The 23294-nt window shown below is 40.0% G+C and overlaps 1 protein-coding gene across 3 annotated transcripts in view; it reads right to left on the reverse strand.

Annotated features, from left to right (window-relative positions):
• The window catches only part of CTNND2 (catenin delta 2), a 679731-nt gene that overhangs the window by 230997 nt on the left and 425440 nt on the right, over positions 1–23294 (reverse strand). For all 3 annotated transcript variants that reach the window (XM_054191357.1, XM_054191355.1, XM_054191356.1), the window contains one exon: positions 18414–18666. In XM_054191357.1, coding sequence (XP_054047332.1) covers positions 18414–18666 — 253 coding nt within the window. The remainder of the gene's footprint in view (positions 1–18413; positions 18667–23294) is intronic.

The following is a 23294-nucleotide window of genomic DNA, read 5'->3' on the forward strand; positions in this document are numbered from 1 at the left end:
CTTCCCGTGACAGAAGATTCCTGATCCCTGCTTTTTTTTTTTCTCCATATGGCATTCCATATGGCATACCATAAATTGCACGTCTCTTCAGTTCTGCTCCAGTCTTATTACAATTCATGGAGTAGACAGGGGGAGGGAGGAAGGCAAAAAAAAGGCATCCTCTTCTAACCACCCCCAGCTAGCTCAAAGCCCAAGTAACCCAATGCGAAAAAAATTATTTCCTACCTATAAAACAAACACCAACCACATTATAATGAGGTTTTGCGCACCTTTTAGTCATCAATATAATATGCCTAGACTTACTAAACTCTAAGGTGAAGCGAGGATAAGTTTTTCAATTATATAATACACATCCAGTAACTTTGATAAATGAAATCCAGACATCATTTCCAGTGTTGTTTCCCAGAAGTCTGATACGCGCAAAGGGCTTCTACCATTAACTAATCTATAAATAATTTTTCAACAGCAGCTTACTGTCAACACTCACAGCTTCTTCTACCAACTCCAACACGGTTGTCCCTGTTAGACCTGCTCCTGAAAACTTCAGGCTCTGCCAGCTAGAAAACTGACAGTAAGGAAAATTCAAATAATAAACCAGACAGGGACCAAAGTCTGATATAGCAGTCATACTGCGTGCAGCATAGCAAAGAATATGCCCCTCAGTGAGTATGTGTCTCTCTTCCATTACCAAATTTCAGTTGTAATTTTCCCTGTGAGTTATTCTGAAGGATGAGGCATTAAGCCTTACACTTCACAGCCGAAGTATCATCACGCTGCCTCTTGCATGTAAGCAAGTAAGAGTTCAGTTTCACTCTCCTAGCTACTCATAGCACTTTACGTAGCCATAATGAAATTCTGCTCTGAATCCCCCCTCCTTCATCAGAGAGGTCCGTGGTTATCCCAAGAAAAATAATTTTGCAGCCTGCTTTGTGAGGGAATGAAAAAAAAAGGTTTGTGCATGAAGCAAGGGGACAGAATTTCCGCTCAAAGCAGAGAATGCTTTAGACTCGAAAACCATGGCTGAAGAGCTGGCTGTGCACCCTGGCACACAGCATATTACTAGAGACTCGAAAAATGGGAGGAAAGGGGAAATAAAGGCAGAAACCAACTGCCATTCCAAGGAAGCATTTTTTGGCAGGACACATGCATGCCACAGTTCACCCAAATGTTAGATAGAAACTTCCATGTCCTGCAGGTCATACTTCAAATTTGAAGGGTTCAGAGACCCTGGAGCCAGAAGTACCTCTTGGGATGAAAACAGCAGGAAGCAAATTTAAACCAGGAATATTGCTCTTGGAGTTCACATGCAAGTCTACTTTACTGTAGGTCTTAAGCATTTTTTTCTGCTTTCCCTTTGACAAATTTAGAAGAAACATTTCCATGTCAATCTTATGACCATTTTAATTCATACTAGTTTTATATCTGTCACTCTCCTACATATTTTTAGTTACTCGCTAAAGATCACCCAACTACGTCTAGTTAAAGTGTCAAACAAGTGAACATGAGAGAAAGAAAATATCTATTCTAAGGACTTCAGAGACTACAGTCTTTGGTTTGCAGGTGGGGTAACACACGAGGGGGATTCATCACTTGACTCTTATTAGGTTTGTATTATTGTAGGGTTGTTGGGATTCCCCAGCATTACCCAGTAAAAACTGGGTTTTATTACTTCCCCCAGTTTCTTGAGCATCCATGGAGAGAGAAGTCTTCTCTAACAGGCTATAAAACATAATTCTCCAATAAGCATGTTGGGAGTCTGCATCCTACCCAAAAGGAGGAAGCATCTTCTTATGTGATGCAACATGCAATCATTTTAAATTATTCCACTACTCCTCAGCAAAAGGGATTTTAACTCTACAAAGCAAAATTAAAACCCTAATCAGGGATAATTGTCCTTAAGAAGAAATAGATCTGCTCAATTCAAACGTAAAGACAAAGCCAAAATGAAACAGTACCTATCACCCAACAATTAAATCTCATTTGAAAAACAGTAACTTTGCTGTCCTAGACAGCAAACTGTTTTCACAAAGAAGGATCTGGTCACACATATGTGAAATATGTAATAAATACATATATGCATTTAATACAAAGAGTATTATTCATCTTTAAAGTTTTAATACTCTTTAAAGTTCAGGCAAGCTCAGGGCTCATTCAAAGGTCTTCCAAGAAGTGCAACATCTCCTGGCAAGCAAATTAGCTAGGACTAAGCCAAAACCTACTCCTTTAACTCTTTTGAACTGGAAAGCTACTTTCTTTTTTATCGTAAACTCAGTCATGAAACAAAGAAACTTAACCTTACACATTGGCTCTACTGGGGTAGAGCTTCCAAATATCACAGCCCTAGTAAGATGCTAGGCTTTCTTAGCCATACCAGCTGACATAAACCAAGTCAGAACGGTCCTTATCACTTCAGAATTACACTTCCTTATCACATACTTTGGTTCTCCATATAATATGCCTGCAGAAGTAATTTGGTGCAGCATGTGTCAGTCTGGTTGATCACTGAACTAGATTTGTGTTAGTGTATGCAGTGCCCGAGGTAGAGTATTAAGCTACAACTACCCTATGATGTGGTACCAGGGCAATGAAACCATTATTTTTTAAATACTCGGATAACTTTTATTTGTTTTAAACAAAGCATCCATACTTTCTCTGTATTTGAAAGCACGGAAAAACCCTGAAATTCTTCGTAACTTGCCTGTTACTAAAATACTGAAAATGAACATGTCGTTCATTGAGATATCGGTCAGCAAAGGATATCAGAAATACAACTGAATTAAAACAATACTGCAGTTTCCACTTTATAAACAAGCAAATCCCAATGGCATCAATAAAACTAACTGTTGCAACTGAATTTGGGTATGTAAAACTTGCAGCTCCCAAGCTCATAACTTCAAAGCAGACAGAGAAGATACTCTGGACTGACCAGTACAAAGACCATACAAGGATATGGGCAGTGGCTCTACCTGAAGTAGAGAACACAAGTAACAACCTTATATCCTTTCTGAAGATGACACTGGAAAGACCATGTCCTTTTAAACACGAGGCTTCTGCGTGAGAAGTGCTGGAGAACCTGGGCTCTACATCAGGCCAGGCGCTTATCACCATCTACACAATGAATTTCAGCAGCAGACAGCTGTATTGGCAAGGAGACTCCACTCACACTGTACCTATCCTACTGTTTCTTTATAGAACAAAGTAATCTGGCATGCCTCTGATCAAAAAAAATCAGACCCTGCTCCTGTGCCCCATACCCCCACCTAAACACACATGCTGACAACATACAGCTCCATGCCATGCATACATGGATTACGGATTCTATCTCTGTATGCATACTATATACACATATATATATGTATATTTATAGTTCATATTTATACTACTTACACAAAGACTGAAGTTCCTACAAACTGCCTAAAGGTTGTAGGTTGGGCAGAGGCAGGAGGTGTTCCAGTGTCCCGTCACTGTGGGAAATCCTGTGCTCTGTGCTTCTGCTTTCTGAGACATTCCACGCCAACCTGTGCTCAGCCTAAAAGCCCTACCTAATACTATATACATACATATATACACAAACATATAAATATACGTATCTACAGTAAGCTAAGCTTAGCAAGTGCTAAGTGTGGAGTGGTGAAGAAAACAGATATTTTTTGTTTCTAAGTTAGTTGACTAGACTTAATACTTCAGCACTTAGATTGTTAGCCTATTTGAAAGACATGGCTTTTTGTTATTCCAGCAACCAAGCTTTCACAGCAGTTTTGATTTTTACAAGATGACAGCATGAGATTGTTGAGTATAGTTGGCTACATTTTCCACATAGTTTTCATAGATGTCCAAGTTCTACCCTTTGCTGCGCCCTTTGAAATTCTTTTATAACACCAACCTTGAACACATATTTGTCCACGTCTTCCAAAGAAGATTTTTTCACACGGCATCCTTCCTACAGCCTTCCACAGCTAACCTATCCAAAAAGAAACTACGCTCTTTCTTAATCCTTGGGTTTTCTCTACTAAGACACACTTAGAGTAACAGTAAAACGTGACTACACTAAAAACAGTCGGGGGATACCAATAATTATTTGGTGTGAAGAATAAAAGCTTTTAAGTGATTCAGAGAAGTAAATCTATTGACATAATTAAACAATTTAACTGCTTTTATTTTTAACCCTGCCTTCCTTTCTACTTTCTCTTGTTCTTCATCAGTCCACCTTTCTGCCTTTCATTTCAAATTGAACATGAGCTTTTTGGCACAGGGATGTGCAATTTAATGTAATGTACAGCAATTTTATGCATGTACAGGAAAAGGAAACCACTGGACCATTTAAATACTAGCAAGATGTGCAAAAATAGCAGCACAAATCCATGTTTTTACCTTTTTTTTACATATTAACAAGTAACACACGCTGGTAATTCACCAAGTGGTTTTCATAACCTCCATTCCAAGTTGCATCTTCTCACAGGAGTTGCATCATTACCACCATCACATGCATATATTGAGAGAAATACATAAATCTTCACACCAGTCTCCTTTTCAATGGGATCCCAAGAGAATTCAGTATTACAAAGCCTAAATTTTACACGGGTTTGGGGAGAATAAGGAAGCAAATGTTCTTTCCCAAAATGTTCTTTCCCTGAGGTAAAAGAAACAGTCAGAGATCTTTTCTTTTTTGTATAATACTACAAGACTCAGCTGAAAGCAGCCATCCCTCTTCCCTCTGAGCTTTCTAGGCACTCAATAGGCCTTTGAATTCCCAGAAAACTCAAAAGCTACATTTACTCTAGTTTCCATTCTTTTTTCTGGCTTTTATTTCAAAAGATCATTATTATTTTTCTGCAGTTACTAACCAAAACCAAATGCCAGCATATGAAAACTACTACTAGCCCTACTAGAAGTTTATTTGCTTTTCCTTTTTATCATTAAGAAATGAGTTCAAGCTTTAGTCTTACTAGAAAAATGTAAAACATATTTCTCTATAGGTTTAATTAAAATTCTAAAGCTGGATCCATGACATCCAGGTTGAAACGAAATCCTTACTCTACATTGATGCTGGCAGTAGAAAATACTTCTCTTGTTACATTGACATCTTAACATTTGAGTGATAGTTATTTTAACAGACAGTTATTATCCAAGAAATGTTATTTTCTTGTTTGAATCAAGCAATTTTACCTGTCTGAAAGCAGAAAAAAAACCCCACCCTGAACTGCTCCTAGGCGCTGTGAGCAGGCTGAGGGACTCAGACGTTGCATTTAACAAAGGTACTAATGGGGAAACTACAGGAGCGTTTTAGAGGAAACAGGCTGAGAAAGTTTTCTCTCTTTATTTCTCATTGCACATATTTTGTAAACTTGACAATGGTGCCTTTTAAACATTTTTCCCCCTACATATAGGCAGTTTCACAAAGTGGAGAAAAATATATTGGTAAAACCCCAGTCTCTGCCTGTACTGAGAACAAACACAGAACCTCGAACTACTGTCAACTGAATGTTTGAAATTCACTAGTTTTCACCTTAATCTAATAAAGTGTCATATGGAAGTTTTATCTTCTTAATTTTCATATGAAACTAATATGAAATCAAAATTTGCCTCTTAACCATTGTTGATCAAGACTCGCTGTCAAATTTCCTTTTAGAAGTCTCTTTGTATTATTGCGTTTACTCCCTTCAAAGTTATGTTACCAAGTAAATGGAATTTCCTCTTTGAAAAGACTGCAAGATTTAGCTTATATTGCTTATATTCAGCACAACCGGGAGCACCACGAACTTAGCTTTCCCAAGAAGCCTGTGATACCAAGGAACTAAATCAATACCATGTGCAGAGAATTCCATCTTCCAAAGAAGTTTAAAATGTTAGAGAAGTGAGCTCATAAATAGTTTATTATAAAATGTTTCTGAAAACTATTTCATGCATTTCATTATCCTTCGGGCTACACTGAAATTGTCAACACAAGCGTGACAGGCTACCTTCACTATTCTGCACATTTCAGCTGTCACTTACCAGCTCTATCATTCCTCCGCCATCCATTCTGTTCTTAATTGTACAGAGGCAACATAAATAATGCTCTGAAATAAATTTTAGAGAGACTGATGCATAGATTGTTTTCCTCATTTTTTTTTTCCCCCATAAGCACTCTCCTAAAGGAAAACAGATCCATCAGTTTTTTCCCTTCCAACCGCCCCCCCCTCTTTTTTTTCCTTTTAGCCATGAAGTGCAGGCTTTTCCTCATTGCGGATTCTTGAAAAACAGTTGAGAAGCTGATGACTCCTATCCCATTCTTATTGCTAACTAAAAAAAACCAAAAAAAAAAAAAAAACAGTAAAAAAACCCACCCCAAAAGCACAACAGAAACACTTCACTAAAACTGAGTGAAACTAAGTCATGTTTAATGCTACTAAAAAGCAAAATCTAAGCCAAATTATGATTTTAAAATAAAATAACAAAAGGAAAGAAGATGTAAGTTCAGTACCAGACAGCTTTATGCCAATGAATATGTAGGAGAACAAGAGTAAGGCTTCTGCATTCACATTTCTGAGAAGCTGTTCGCTTTATTATTATGAGGCAAATCTGGCCTAGTAATAAACGGTCTGGGGATTAGGAACTATTAGGTTCAGTTTCACTGTACCTGTGTGTGCAACCGATATGATTACAGGCATATAGGGGGTGATAAATAGGCTCCTCAATGAAAGTTATTTCCATCTAGCTGACTTGAAAACTGAATCAGCGAGAACCCGTAATTGGAAAGGAAAAGGTGGAGAGGCGTTCAGTGCGCATTTCGAGACATCAGCTCTCGACTTCCTCTGTGAAAGCCACATGTGTGCATTTGTCAATGAGGAAACTTCATTTAGGAAGTTCCCCCTGTGAAAAGGAAGCCTCCTCCTTCCTATACAGCATAGCCAAACTGCTCTGAAGTCTCTGCTCTTATCAGACCCAAGAACCGGACCCCTGTTTTTACTCAAATAGTGTATATAATCGTACATACATCAGAAGTAAGCTTTTCTGAAGCACTTCTCTGTTGTTGTTTGGGTGGTGTGGTGGCTTTTGTTTGTTTGGTTGGTTGGTTTTTTTGTTTGTTTTTTCTTTTTTTTTGGGGGGGGGGGGAGATTCTGATGTGTGAATCACGCGGAAGCCAAAAGGTAACAGATGGCTGCTGGAGAGGTGCCACAGAAAATGCAGCGGCTGACAGGATCTGTTATCCCTTAGCGCCTGCAGATAAAACCTTTAGACTTTAGGATACAATTTCATTTTAAAAAATGTAGCTGCTGACAAATGGAACAGAACATCCATTAGAGAAGTCTATGCAAAGAAGATTTCATCACACAGAGAAGATTTTATGCATTTAAAAGAATCTTGATGTACACGTGAGGAAATGCTTTGCCTAAACAGAGGTTTTGTGATTTGGCTGCTCATAGCAAACTCCACTCTCAGCTAGGTTGGTAAAGCCACAGGAGAAATCAAACTCCTTCTCCCATTTTTTTCCTGAGAAAGCTATCTAACATTAAAACATCTAAAGGATCCTCTGTGCACCAATTTGTGTGCAGCCAGAGTTTTACAAGACATTCGAGAACTACTTGGATGCAGGAAAATGTCAAACCTTTCCTATTAAAAGCTATTGCAGGGAATCACAGAACTATACAGAAAACTCAAAAAGGCATAAAAAGGGTAACCCGTTACAAAAGCCAACTTCTTGCAGGGGAAAAAAGTATAAATTGCCATCCATCTTAAGGCTATTCCAGACCATAAATTTAGGTACAGTCAGATGAACACCTACGTAATTACATGACCACATCACCAAAGACAGCTTCTATCCTTGAATCACTGGATGCGAATTACAAAGGACTAAAATACTTCAAACACTGTATGTCTAACACTAAAGTAAACTTCATTAACTGCAAAATACCTGTTGTGAGTAGGCCCAGACACCTTGACTCTGCAAGCAGATAATTGACTGCACACTCACATTTTGGAGATGCTCGGCTCACAGTATTGAAAAGGGATGGCAGTCATATAATTCAGCCATCAGGAAAGCATCAACTCCAAAAAAAGAAAAAAAAAAAACCACCCAAAACCTGCAGGTTGCTCCAGGCTCACCCTCTGTCTGGAGTCCTACCACATTCTCCTGGGCTTCACCACCACTGTTCTTTGGGGTCCTCCTTGCAATGTGGCAGCAGCTCCAGCCTCTGTCGCTGGTGAGCGAGGCCACCCCACCCTGTCACCACCCACGTCTAGTGACCCCTGGCTGCACACGTGGCATTGCTCTGCCCTCAACACAAGGGGCACGGGATCAGTAGATCTCCAGTCAGCACCATTCCCCCCCCGCCCCAGTCAGTCCCATGGGGAGGTATCCTCCGAAGAGCCAACGGGCACCATGGTGACAGGCTGTCCCTGTGTCACCTTGTGCCAAGGAAAAGTATGGTGGTAATTTTCCACCTGTGTCAGTGCCTTGCTAGTGGGAAAATCCCAGGTCATGAACATTACACCTAACGCACCATTTTGGGCCTTAGGCCAGAGGAACCCACCCCTGGAACACCTTCCTGCTTCTTTTTTGAGACATGTTAAGAAATAAAATAGAAAAAAACCTTTTTTTTTTTCTTTTTCGTTGTTCTAATGCAGGTAATTTAAGGTCAATTCTTTACTCTGGCAGAAGTTGTTTGATACGTGAAGGTCACACGATATTCTGCACTTCAATCATCTATAAATCAAAAATAGGAGAACCCCACGCTGCAAAACTGTTGTGGAAGTAACCTTGATGATTTTTGGAGGCAGAAATCATACTGGTGCCTCTGTAAGGAGATGGCTAAGACTCTGGAACAGCAAACACTGCGTTAGTTTGCAGTGGTTTGAGAGAAGTTACCGAGCGTGAATATTTTAAAGACATGAAAACTGCACAAAAACCAGCTATAGGAAATTTAGTTTCTGAATCTTTTCAGGACTCACAGACAGTCAAAAAGAGGGATCACTTTTCATACTAGTAACAAGAGCTGGAACAACTGAGGCTGACTGATCAGCACAGCTTCTGAGAGAGGGTAACACAGAACATGACCTGATCCTGACTAACAGGAAGGTAAGGGAGTCTCATGCACTAAGAAACAGCTTTTCACCTGCGCTGTCAGCATTCATTCCTCCCACTTCCACCAGCACACACACAATCACTTTTCTTTAGCCTTATCAGCTATCAGGGCCAAACACTCAAACTAAGTTTTTATATTCCAGACGCTCAAATTCAGGTAGGTGGAAGGGAAAACATTGCATCAAATGGCGTAAAAACAAAAACCAGCCCTCCTCTTTGAAATGGAGTGTGTGAACCAAATACATCATGTCCCGGTATGGAACAAAAGGATTACCAAGCTAACATCAAATGATTTTTAAAGAGTAAAAAACTAAATTAAATTACTTTATTCTTTAAACTTGTTTAGTTTTTGCTCAGTTCTTGAATTAAATGACTTGTTTTACCTTGACACAGGGTTTGCACAGCTCCTCCTTTCTCCACAAGTGCTTTAATCCTCCATATTTTTACTTTTGGTATGTCAAAGAAACCTAGAGATCTCACTCTGTCCTCCTTTGGGCTAAGAGAACCTTTCCATTTCTTCCCAGGTCTTCAACTACTCAGATCCCTCCGCTTCATTGCACGGTGAGGATAAACGTGAACCCCACATTATTAGAGGTGGGTGGCAAGCTAAACAGCAAGCGATCACACTGTTGCTGCAGTGGCTAAAAAAAACCAAACCCAAACAGCCCAAAACAAAACCAAAGCCAAGTAAAAAGATCAAATGTTTCACAGTAAGTCTAGAGGCTGTGAGTTTCCCTGGCAACCATGGCTGTAGGACTTCCATGGGATCAGTGGTTTTTGCGTCCTAGGAAACCACTTGCTTAATGCTAAGAACTGTGATGCATCTCTGAACCTCACTTGTTCATCGGGCTCCAGGAGCGGGGCAGTGGAGTGGGGTGAGAAAGAAAGATCTAAGTGAAGGTGGTGGAGAGCGCCAAAGGAACAGTGATGCGCTGGAGAAAGAACTTCAAGGGTGGGTGTCAGGAGGATGGGGCCAGGCTCTTTTCAGTGGTGCCCGGGGACAGGACAAGAGATAACGGGCACAAACTTGAGCATAGGAAGTTCCACCTAAACATGAGGAGGAACTTCTTTACCCTGAGGGTGGCAGAGCACTGGAACAGGCTGCCCAGAGAGGTGGTGGAGTCTCTGTCTCCGGAGACATTCAAAACCTTCCTGGTCGCGTTCCTGTGCAACCTGCTGTAGGTGACCCTGCTCTGGCAGGGGGGTTGGACTAGATGATCTCCAGAGGTCCCTTCCAACCCTATGATTCTGTGATTCTGTGACTTCACATCATGCTCTGATCTTGAGTGAGCTGACAGAGATCGGTCTATTCCCGTCTAACATATTTAATCTACATAAAGCTAGGGTTCTTAAAGTCAGGCTCTTAATTTATAAAAGCTATAAAATTCTGCTAGAAACTAATAAACATTGTTGATAGTTCTTTCCCTTCATCATTTTTAGCTAACAGTTTCTACACTAGAAACATTATTTCAGCAAACCCTTGGTCGTATTCTCTTACAGAAATCCCCTGCGCTCTCAATGACACATTTTGTACAATGGTTACAAAATTAGCTGGCTTTTGTTTCCTGCTTATAAAACAGTTGTGCAACATCACACTGAGGTCCAGCTTCCGAAACTAACAACCTCTGCACAGCAAATTATGTCTCAGTGGCGAGGATGATTTTCGGTTGCTTTTTTCTAATGAGAAAAATTTGAGAGTATGTGTCCTGATTTTAACAAGCTTATTGAAAATTTTCCATATTCATCTCCTCCACTTAACACATTTCCCTTCCCCTCCCATCATGCTTCCCATGGAAGTAAGAGTAAGATTATCCTTTGAACTTCGATGCACCTTAGAAATTTAACTTAGTCTCAACATTCCTGTAAACCGTAAGATCATTATTATCCATTTGGCTGATGAGACGTCCAAGAGTTACTACCGAGAAGCTTCTTATGTGGTTTATCTTGCCAGGAGATCGTAACAGCTTACATGAGCCCAGTAAAGCCTGAAAGTATGGTTCTTCTCCATGTTTTTGATGTCTGATTGGAAAATATACTTACAACATTTTCTGGCTCTTACAGTCTGTCATCACAGAAAGGCACCACGCGGATTTTGCATCTGTCAAAGTTTGCAAATGAGCTGCAGGATACTGAGCAAAATGTGTGGCAAACAAAGGCAGAAACTGCATTGAGACGTATAGTCACCATTACAAGCTCAATTATGCTGTACAAGAACCATAAATGAGCTATGGACAGTATGAGGATGAGGTACACTGTCCACCTGCTCCTTCCCGGATGAATGAAGCCATCAAAATACGCAACAGATTAAGAAAGTGGAGAGGAGTTTGTTGCTGCTCTTCAAGTGACAGACCTGCATTAAATAAAATTGTCCAAAAAGGAGACACCAGTCTCGTCTCCCCTCCAACTATTAGAGGTCCACTTCTCGACGCTACGTGGCGCTCCTGCCACTGTCCTCCTGAACGCCCTGTATCGTTGACAAGTACGTAAGTGGCCTTTCACTTCTTCCAATATAAAGGAAAGGAATTACCTTTTGGTGGAGGAAAAGGATTATAAGAGCTAAGCTTTCAGATGAAAAAAAAAAGAGATGAGGCATCATCCCTCTCAAAATTATACCCTGTATGCTGCATAAATAACCTACCAGATAAAATGGCTACGTATAACCTCTTCTACTCTGCTGACGGTTTAGGAACAGTAAGCACTTCTGGACAGACTCATTATTCAAAGTACATGGACCGGCACCGTCCGTCTTACTGTGATATACCGAAATTGTGATGTTCTGGGGTTACAATAGGGCAGGTTTGTTAATGATAGGATCAGATTTCTTTAAAGATAGGATGGCAACTAAATGGAGTGGCATCCTGCACTGTCGATAAAGTGGTACTAGTGACAAAGAGAAAGTGGGTACTAGTGCTTCACGAGCTAAAAGCATGGACACTTTATTGCTGTAGAGTACACTTGAGTTTTGGTTTTGGAGGTTTTTTTGGGTTTTGTTTTTTTGTTTCCCCAAGTATTTCTCCCAGAGAAAGGAGGTTGCTAAACAACATGGGGAAAATTCTAGAAACAGCAAATACAGGTGATGCTTTTCTGCATACTGAATCATGTTTGCTGCACTGTGAAATTACTCCACTGATGTCCAGTGCATCCACAACCATTTAAAACACCTCGATGTAAACATTGGAAAGACAGAAACTGTTGGCATATACAGCAATGTGTTCAAATACACACAAAAGCGAGTTTTCCAAGTTCTAGGCACCACTCTCCTCTACTTCATCGCAAGTTGATACTTGCATGGACCAGTTTGCTCCTCGTTTATTCTCTAGGAAAGTCTTTTCCAGCACAGGTTTCCAGCTAAGTAAGTCTCCTGAAATCCCAAATTAATAGACTGTAGTCTATTGTCTATGGGAGTCTATGGACTCCCACCTCACCTATGTTAAGGAAGCAGTCTTCATCCTTAGTTACAGCAGGAAGGGGAAACGGATTGCTGTTTATTTTGTCAGACCTGCTATGTTTTCTTAGAACTATTCTGTGCACTAAGTAAAAATTCATGCCTTTTATGTAGAAAGAATCTGTATGAGGAATTGCAATTTGGTCCAGACTTGCGATCCTGATACGGGTGTATATTTTTGTCCTGTTTAGACTCTTCAATTTTATTTTCTTTTAGGGTCAGTTTTTCATACTCAGAGGAGTATATATTAAAGCCTGAGAGACAGTACAATTTTTATGTAGGGAAAATAAACCAGGTATTTCCTTGCTGAATGAAAGACATACTTAAACACAGAGCTACAAAATGAGCGCTCTCAAAAACCATCTCCTTGGTTCTACCAATACAAGGGGCTTGGCCCATGTAAATTTGATGCAAAAATTCTTAGCAGGGTGTTAGTAGGACTTAGGACGTTCAACCATTTACTTCTGGACGTAAGCCTACACTGACAAACATTTATATGCTCAGATCCACTAGAAGTACATTTCCCATGGCTTCTCCACTACCACCACCTTTGGAGAATCACCTCCCCCTTTACTCTACCCTTAATTTCAGAAAAGGGTAAACTACTGAGTGAAAAGGAGAGCTGCCTATCACACACTGTGTCATATAAAAGTGAAGAGGTATATCCACAAGCCCTGTTCTGTCTCATCCAGACCAGGAATATGAACTTCAGTCTTCTGTCTCTTGGGTTAGAGAGTGATGCCAGAGACCCACCGACAGCCCTCTGGATGCTGAAAACCCAAGCTCCCACCTCAGGACTGATCACAGCAGTGCTGCACAGTGTTGCCACCCGCTCTACTGTAGTCACAGCAAGGCCTTCTACCCCACAAGAAGCTTCTTTCTGAAGGTGACAACCCTTCCCAAAGAAGCTACCAGACACGTTCCCACCAAGATGTCCAACCTCCCACACATGCAGGTTTACCCTGCTATTTTCTTACCTCGTTACACTGTTCCTGTGCCTGGCTGCTATTCAGATTTACAGTAGACTAACACTATTAACACTGAGACAATCCTTGGAACAAAGTGAGATTAAACATGTCGTGAAGACTCCGGCAGAAACACTTATCTTTTAACAGGCTACGTTCCAAACTCTGTGTGCTAATCTCACAAGCAGTTTTACTGGAGCGCAGAAATTTAACTAGAGTTATTTTACTTCTATCACTTTTTCTATGGAAAAAGAAAGCTCTCTAACTTGCATTTTGAAAAAAAGCGTGTTTTTGGGGGGAAAATAAAACACCAGAAAAAAACCAAGATGAGTTTTGAAACTTACAGTCCACACAAAATGTTCTGATCTAATTTATTTCCTTTCATAAGCAGAAAGAAAGTCAATTTAGAAGTTTAGAAGATAGACAGACAGTACCGTCATCTTCTGCTTAGGAGGAAATTAAGGCCAGCAGAGGTAATGAAATGGAAAGTCGACTCTGAAAGCACAGAACAGAGCAGAAACGTCTCAGGGTATTACAGTTAAATCATGCAATAGCTGGAAAACTCTGTTTCTATCTTGACCTACACCCAGACGGTTCTTAAGGTGAGAACAACTACGAGATAGCTGGTTTTAAAAATTTTGTTTTCTTGTAACGTTGCAACATGATTCTACTGCTAGTGGTTTTGTGTTGCCTTGTTGTTTTTTTTAAACAAGAGCCCGATCACTAGTGCAATCTGCTCTATAATGAAAAATGAACTCTTTACAGCTTCACTCACCAAATTACCCCATTTCTTCTGAATAAATAGTTTTAAAGGTTCTGAACCACGTATCTTGAGAAGAGGGATGCCATAAAGGAAAATTTAAAGTGCAGATCAATATAATTCAATGCAATATGAAAAACAGGCATTTGAACTCTGAAATTAATTTTGACAGCCTTAATGGAGTGTATTCAACAATTCTCGCTGTTAACTCAGCTTCTTGCCAGCTTCTTTGCTGGACAAGGTGTGTGTATATAGGCATGTCAATAAAAGCAAGTAAGAAGAGAAGTCATAAAACAACAAAGGAAACCTGTTACCTCAACTCATCAAACTAGACACAGTGAGTCCATAAAGAAGCAAAACCACTGGTACTGCAAAACTTCATTGGTACGTGTTTAAACTGAAGGATGTGAAAATTACGTATTTTTCATCTGCTATGCAGCAAGTGTGATTTATCAGCAGCAGTATATGTACATGGTTTCTTAGTAGGTTCAAAACTAAAAAAAATAATTTATACACATTTGTCAGGTTCGTATTTTGGAGTAAAAATGGGAAGGCACGCAGACTGACAATTGGGTACTGGCATTTCTATTTCTAGGGCTTACCAGTTCCCCTGAAGTCTAGGAACAGACAAACCTTTGATAATTTACTGGTGCCAAGAGACAGATTAATCTTTCTTAAACAGAAGTAGGCTGTAAAATATCACATGGACATATATTTCTGGTACTTCAAAATGCAAATTCATAGTTCGGTAGGAACCAAAAGCAAGACAATAATTAGAAAATAAATATTGTATTCTTTCCCTCCTATGCCACTTTTTCATATAAGAGCTTATGGCATAGAACAGTTTATATCACAGCCCTACTGCATACTTCTCTTCCTTTTCTGACATGAAGTAAACATAAAAGAGTGCTCTGAAGAATCAATCTGTAAATTACCTTTGATATTCAACCTCCTCATTTTCCACATGCAGAACTTAAGTTTTATTTCTGACAGGTGATAAGGGGCTTGTTTCTTTTTTAAATAACAAAGACTCAGACTCTCTGCCAGTACAGATGCATATAGTTTTTACTACCTGTTATGTGAGCTCATATCAGCTAGCAGTCTACCTGCATAAATTAAAAATTATCCCCTACCACAAACTTGATAATAAATATCTTGATACTTTTCAAAACTAGTTTTCGTCCTAAACTTTAAGGTAATGAACATTAAACCGCATTTTATGACAGCTGAATGATGCAGAACAGATGTTGAGCTAAAATTTCATTTGCCAAATGTCAGCTCAGAATACGTATGTAAAACTGGAGTATTAGTAATCCAAACTACATGGTGAAAACAATGGAAAAAATTGCCAACTACATCAGTGCCTGCCAACCGTTTTTCTGGGACTTGAGATGGAAATTGAATTGAAGATTCCAGAAAATAATGCTCGGTTTTAGGAACTCTAATTGCTTATTAGGATGAGTATGTTCTCTTCTGTGTGTCTGTTTCTCATCTTGAACTGACTGACATAAAGCAAACGCTAATCAAAAGCCTGCAATTAGTGTGCTTCTGTCCTGCAATTTTTCCTCTGCCAGTGAGCCCCTGGTTGGACAGGTAGGCTCAGCGTCTGAAAGTGATGCCTGCCATTCCCCTCCACGATTCATCTCAGTCACAAAAAATCCAGCCAACCAAAGCAGCAATAGGTCTAGAACAAAACTCAAGAATTATCAGCTGACAAAGTCATCCACTGACCTACATGTTTGGTTTCTTTCTTGCTACGTAATGTATAAAGGATAAGCCTTTGGAGAATACAATACAACTTAACACAGCCATTAAAAGTCTTTTTTGTATTTGGGCCAGGCTTTCCTTTTTCTAATTAAAACCAGTACTTCTGATTATACTTCCCTTGTGCTACCCTAAATTATTTCTATCCTTCCACAATATTTTTTCAAGCATCTCAAGAGTCTTCTGTCCCCTCCTTCCCACACTTGTCATTTATCCACATTTTTGTAGTCTACCCATAGAAATCAACATGTTAAAAGTCTCCTGATGGCTTTTGTTTTCTCCGAACTCCTGATTTTTCAATGCCTTTCCATGAATGACGAGCAGCTGCTGTGGGCCACAGACAGCTTCACAAGCCAGTCTGCCTAGGTGGACTACAGCTTCTGGGGACGGTGGACTACTGTTTCTGGGGACTAAGGCACAACATAGTCAGGGATGCTTCTGATATCGTTTTATAAGAATTATTTGAACCAACAAGTAAAGGCAGCAATACTAAGTAAGAGATGCCAGGCATAGTCCATGGATCAAATGAATGAGATCAAGAGTAATGCAAACCTCTTTTACAAAAGTTATTCAGTGAAAAATCCCAATCCATCTAATAGTAATTTGTAATAATATTTAATGATCCCCCCTAAAGAGTTTATCAAGTTCCATTCATACCTGGATGCCTGCTCGCTCCTACTTTGCCTACAGAAATCAATACTCACGAATGCACAAACGGTATCACAAGATGAGAAAGAACCGAAAAACAGACAAATGAAAAATTTGCATGAGGAGATCTTCTTTTACAAGCCCGTATCCTATACAGTAGCTGAATAACAGTTGTGAAGTGATAGAAGAGCAAATAATTAGAGATAATATCTTCTTAGAAAGATATTACGTCTAGGACCTGTAGAGATACTGTAAATATGTTTTTCCTGTCTGCTGGGAATAGTGCCTTCAACATTATCATGCTTCTCCTAAGAACATACCATATGGATTACAGTAATTTCTCCTCTAGTTTAGTGCACTCCTAATATAATTTTCTTTACATCTGAACACGAGTATTATAAAGCAAAGCTTTGTTCCTTCAAGGGCTTTTAGATCCTGGAATACAAGTATATCAAGATACCAAGGTTTCAGAAAAAGACTGTCTCCCCCTGGTTACCAATGTTTGCTCTGAGGCAGGAGGAATTCAGATTATATTCTTTTCAAATTTGTGGAGGAATATCAAAAGCTAAGGGGGGGGGGGAAAAAAGGCAGAAGCTTTCTCAACAAGTAAAGCTCTGCAATGGCTGAAGTAGCTGCAAAGCAGTGATGTTTCTGATGTGCCATAAAATTTAGCTGCTGTTGTGTTCCTGGCTGGAGAGACAGAGAGAACTGCTATAATGCTAAATGAGCAGAGAGATCAGACTGTGAGTATTTGTTTTTTAATGCAGGGAAAGAAGTCTTTTCAGATTGTTGCTTAAACACCTCCAGCATTTTAGTTGGGGGCAAATTTTTGGGCTCTCCTATCATTAAATTACACGTAGCAGAAATAATAAATAAATCACACCATCTGCCATAGAAAAACCTTGTATAAATTAACACTTTCAACAAGTTTAGACTTCAGTTACGGAAGAGACTTGCTTTCTTTTCCATCAGAAAACTGAACAAAATCACCAAGTGCATTGGCGATTACGGTTAGCATTTCCTTTGCTGTTTGCACGAAGTCAAATTGTTTGCCAGAAAACTCACTCTCTCTAATCCATCCACCTGCTTGGGGTATGTATGGCTATAAAGTTTCCTCTTTGCACCTTCTCTAGGTATACGAGAATGGTCATGCCTGACAGCAACACTAAAAGTTGTGCTATATATTTAAAAAGCATGCACAGTAACAACCATTTCTGCAAAGCTGTAGTGCAGACATTCTGCTGCCGGGTACTGGCATTGGAAGCCCGCACAACACACAGGGTGAAGCGTAAGCCCAATTACGTGTTGCTTCCACGTTGCTCAGTCTCCTCGTTCAATACCAGAATACCCTTTTCTGCAGCTTTTATGAATATTAACTGCAGAGACAAACCAACAACTTTTAACAACTTCTGCCCAAGGAGCAACTTGAAAATTCAATCCACAATGGTTACAGAGTTAAAACAGTTACACCGCTCCTCTCATTTTCCGAGAAAATTACTTCTTATACCCTTTTGAGGGGTGGCACTGCTGAAAGCAGGCTAAACACACATATTCAAAACCATACCTATCATTTCATTTCACAGAAGAGCTCATGAGAGCCTTCCAAGGTAAAACAGTAGGACAAAGCTGTTATGCAAACAAAATCTTTCACGTACAGCCATGGTTTTGTTTTGTTTTTTATACTCAACAGCAGAAACATACAAAGCAAACCGCAATTACAAACCTCTGCACGAGCAAGAAATAGTAGACAATGAAGGTTTCACCCACCTGGGATCTTTCTGAATGCTATCAATGGAAGGTGACCTAGCCAAGGTCCCTTCAGGTGGGATGGCTGGCCCAGATTTGCTGTATGGTGATTCAACAGAAGGACAATACTGCAGCTGTCGGTAGGGGTCTGCGTAATTGGAGGCTGGGCCGGCCGCATAGCTGGCCCTCTGGAAGGTCGCTGTTGCGTTCTGTGTGCCGTGTTGACTGCCTGTGCGCTGTAAGGGTACGGAGTCGACACCAGGGGAAGATGGGGCTACGACAGGAAAGTAGGGACAAAGTAAAAAATTGAGGACCTGTTCACAGAAATGGTTAACCAGGTCTAGGCAGAGGAAAAAAATAAAAATAATAAACACACACATATAAAACAGGGGTTCAAAAAGAATGAGAAAACAAAAAAAAAAACAACAAACAACATTGTCATTTTCAAAACCATTGAAGTAAATAATCGTTAAACGAATTTCTAAATGACATGCCACTTCTGGACTAGAAGACCTTTACACCAGTTAAACAGACCGTAGCAGTGCTTTGCACGTGGGGTTTTAACTGCACTAACCTGAAATGAAAGAAGTGCAGCAGAAGCAAGAGACTAGTCAAGCTAAGATTCACAACCACCACCCTGTGAGGCTTTTGCAGTCCTTACAGGGGTGGAAGTCAGTCAGATCCACCAGCAGAAGGAGGGTCAAACCAGGCTCAAGTCTCCAAATTGGGACGGATGGCGCTATGGCAGAAGAAATAGACAGCCACGGCCATCCCAAATTTATAGTCCTGGTATCCATAAAGCAGGTAAAACCAGGCACCTGCTACTGAGAGTCGCTGCGTATGCTTCGTTAACCAATCTTCTGCATATTTCACCTTAAGTAAGACTTAGGGAACTGCTACTGCTGAGTCTGAAAGAGAGCTAAGCACAAGGTGATCACGGAGATGTCTTAATGCACGCCAACAACGGCTGTGCTCACACACCACGGCTCAAGATTAATGCATTACCAGTTTTGAGATGCTTAACCAATAGATTTAAACTGACTTAATGCTTTTGCGACTCAGAAATCTTATTAATCTGTCTCGTAGCCCATTCTCTTTCTGCTACAGCACCGTGCACTGGAGATCCAGTCTGCTTTACGATTGTTATTAAAACATGCAATATTTTTCAACCAAAGTCCAGGTAATGGAAAACAGATTCTCACTGTAAGGGCCAGAGGACCAATATCCACATGATCTTTAGCCTGGAAACAAATACAAATTAAATGCTGGATCTGCTCCGAAGGAAATTCGGACTGTTTGAAGTGGCACGTGAACTCATGGTGGTGGCTCCCATTTCCCCCTGTCCCAAGGTAACAAGAATACTTTTGCCAACAGGAGTGGGCCCAGGTGCAGGACTATTTTTAGCTGTGCCAAAGTCATATGCAAAACTGTAGGCAAAACCGCATATTCAACAGACAGGTTTTCATAATAGATTTCCCAATCATTTCTCATTAACCTGCACATTTACATTTTAAGAAAATAAATATTTTTAATATATTATAGGTCCATGAAAGGGACTTTAAGCATTTTATCTCAAAGTGACAGCAAATGAACAAGACTGAGCTTCAAATACAACCACAGCAGTTCCGTGTGACCTAGTACTTGTCAAAGTTACAACACCTGAAAATTTTACGTTTGTATCAATTTTTTGCCTTATTTTCATTTTTTCTTATGGCTCTGAAGTATATAATTTTACAATAACAAGTATTGTCTTATAACTTTGTTGTAAACATAGGTAAGTGAAATCACCGATTTACCTATTGCCCCATCATTGGGAATGTTCAAGGCCAGGCTGGATGGGGCCCTGAGCAACCTGCTGTAGTTGAAGTTGTCCCTGCTCACTGCAGGGGAGGTTGGACTAGATGACCTTTAAAGATCCCTTCCAAACCAAACCAGTCTATGATTACGTTAACTTACATATACAGCAACATTTTAAAAGTACTGCTTTTGTTTAAATGCTAGTATATATTTCCTTAAGAAATAAGGTAATAAGACACATACAGACCTTTTTGTAAAACTGCATCAGTTAACATGCAGTAACAGTATTAGCATACTGAAACATCCCATGCATAAATCATGCTAAATTCAGTTTTAGGAATATAGCAAGACGCAAGGAAAACATCACTTTTTAACAGAAAATACACACAGTTCAAAACCAAAATTTGGTGCCTTGTGAGAAAGAGAGTAAAAAAAAAAAAAACAAGTTAGAGAAAACACTGGAAATATTTTCAAGTGAAAAAGCACAAATGTAATGGTATACTGACATAAGTACTGTCACTATGCAGAATATGCTGCTAGCTTTGACACATTATATGGGGAATTGCAAAAAACCCTACAACACTAATACTGCTGAAAACGAGAACTTCATTGTAATGTAGATTGCTTTGCAAAATAGTCCACTGTGTTTCCCTTCCTCTCCTTTGCAATGGAAATAGTGTTTGTTTTTAAATTCTTTGAAAACTTTTCTTTCTATTTTCTCCTTTGTCTTGTTATCAAAATAGCTATTTATATGAACTGAAACTAGCTGTCACCCTAACACCTACATGCTTTTTGAGTCACTCTGATTCATTTCTCAAATTATCTTCCTAGCAAACTGTTACTTCCTTTTGAATTTTATCGCAACGAACACAGAAGTGCCATAGTCAGAATACAAGAATGAGACAAATCTATGACTTAGTTAAATACTCACAGATAAGCGTGTTTGGCCAGATCAGTTAAAAGGAAAACAGAAAAACCAAATAGCTAATACTTCAGAATAAGTTCTACACCCAACTTGACTACAGCCACCTTTGTGGACTGTAAAAGAGCTAAGCTTTAGCAGACATTTTTACAAAAACAATTTAATGTAAAACTGAAGCAAAGCCATCTCCTACCAATATGTTCCTCTTGCTTAAACAAATCCTTTCGGCAGCCAGACTTACTGACTGAAGTGTGGCTCTTTAGGATATGGCAAACTTTCTGTCTATCGAGATCTCCCTTCTATTCAGCTATTATAAGAGCAAAGCCGTAGTGATTATGTCTATTAAAATAAATAAACTCAGAAGTCCATTTGCCTCACCCAGCAACAGTAAATCTTCATTAGAGCACAGGGGCATCCAGAAGGCACACACTTGGAGTGGACCAGAAAGCGTTCATGTGCCAGCTATGTTTCCAGGTGGTCAATGCAACCTTTTAATGTGTTTTCAAATTGAAGACGCTTACCCCTTCCTCTAATTTTTCCATTTAACTTCTCTCAAATCCAAGCCAGCTACACATCGACCAGAATCAGCTCAGCGTAAGATGCAATACTACTTTGACAAGGGTCGGGGGTTTGCCCCAACAAGGGAAGAGAGGGGTGGGAAGGAGCTGCAACAGAAGTGCTGTTTCTGGAGAAAAAGGGCTGCCTTCCCGGCTCCCAGCACCAGCCACCAGCCCAGCCTTCCTGGGATCTAGCCTAGTTGAAGCGGGATCACGTTGGGTCTACGGCAGACCCCATTCTGACTCTGCACAAAGGTACAACCAAAAGTCATGACCAGACTGTGAAGAAGGAGGTCTAGTTTTGTGGACACCTTGACGCCTCGTTGATTTAATGAGAAGCTTGGAGATAAAGTTGTCCACAAAACCAGAACTCACTCTGGTCTTCAACGGTCCAAAAACTGACAAGGAGATCAAGATCAAAATCAAAGAACCAAAAGGCCTCAAACCTTTTTTTCTCCCCTATCTTGCTTTACCTAAGGAACAATGCATGAAAGCACCATTTTTAAACAGTGACTGCTGCCCCCACTTTTTAAAAATTTACAAGGGAATTCAGTGGTTGATGCCCCATAGTAAGTCTCACAAGTTCTGTTCTGCTCCCTTTGCACTGGGCAGCTGACCGGAGGCTCCTTCCCGGGACCGCTGGGCACAGTGGCCTTGCAAAGGCATGGGGAGATGGGGGGCAGCTGGCCACCCCTTCCAAGCGCACGAGAGGGGCTTGCACGGACGGCATCCTACAATGCTGAGGCTGGGTCCCACTGACAGCAGGGTCACAGCACCCACTCTCTGCCGCAGCTTAGCAGATACTGGGTATAGCAAATAACAGGCTCAGTGGGAGGCCAACAGATCTCTATAAATTCATGAAATTTTAAACTTCAATATAAGAATCATGCTCAAGGAGGAGGGTTTTAATTTTGAGTTGAGAAAGGGGTTTCATTGAGAATTCCCAAGTGTGCAAATCAAGAACTACAATCTCAGTGAAGAGATTTCAGTTTGTCACCTAAAAATTTCTTTAAGACTTTGTTTTAACTTGGCATGTCATTAATACCTTGAAAATACCATATCATCTCAACCCTTCACTACTGCAGCACCAAAATCACATCCCCAGAAAACTGAGCATCTGGGGTACCACACAAACATCTAATACATTCTAACAAATTTTTGCCAAAGAGAACAAAAAGCCCCTGCTAACTATAGAGAAAACCCTCCAAAGACCTGATGTGTGCCCTGATTACGGTTCTCTTGATTGCAGAAAGAGCACATAGAAAAGCCAGCCTTCATCATTTTCTATGGCTTTTGCCTAGCATCAAAGACAACGCAACTTTTATATTAATGTTGAAAATTTACGCGTGTCTCCAACCATGCTCATAATGAGATATTCAACTTCGAAATTCACTTTCAGGTTTTGTATTTTATTTTAAAATCTATGACATCTCTGGAAACAACTAACAAAACCCAAAAAGCAAGAACACATTGATTTAGGCAGGCATACTACTACACCACGCCTAAGTATCTTAGGGAGACCAAATTCACTAAGAACTGCTAAAATTTTCAGACTTTTTAAAAGTCAGAGGGCATTTTGCCCAGTTAACATATGTGAGATCAAACCTTCAGAAAGGATAAACTCAT

The sequence above is a fragment of the Rissa tridactyla genome, chromosome 2 (assembly GCF_028500815.1).
Source record: "Rissa tridactyla isolate bRisTri1 chromosome 2, bRisTri1.patW.cur.20221130, whole genome shotgun sequence".
NCBI classification, from domain to species: domain Eukaryota; kingdom Metazoa; phylum Chordata; class Aves; order Charadriiformes; family Laridae; genus Rissa; species Rissa tridactyla.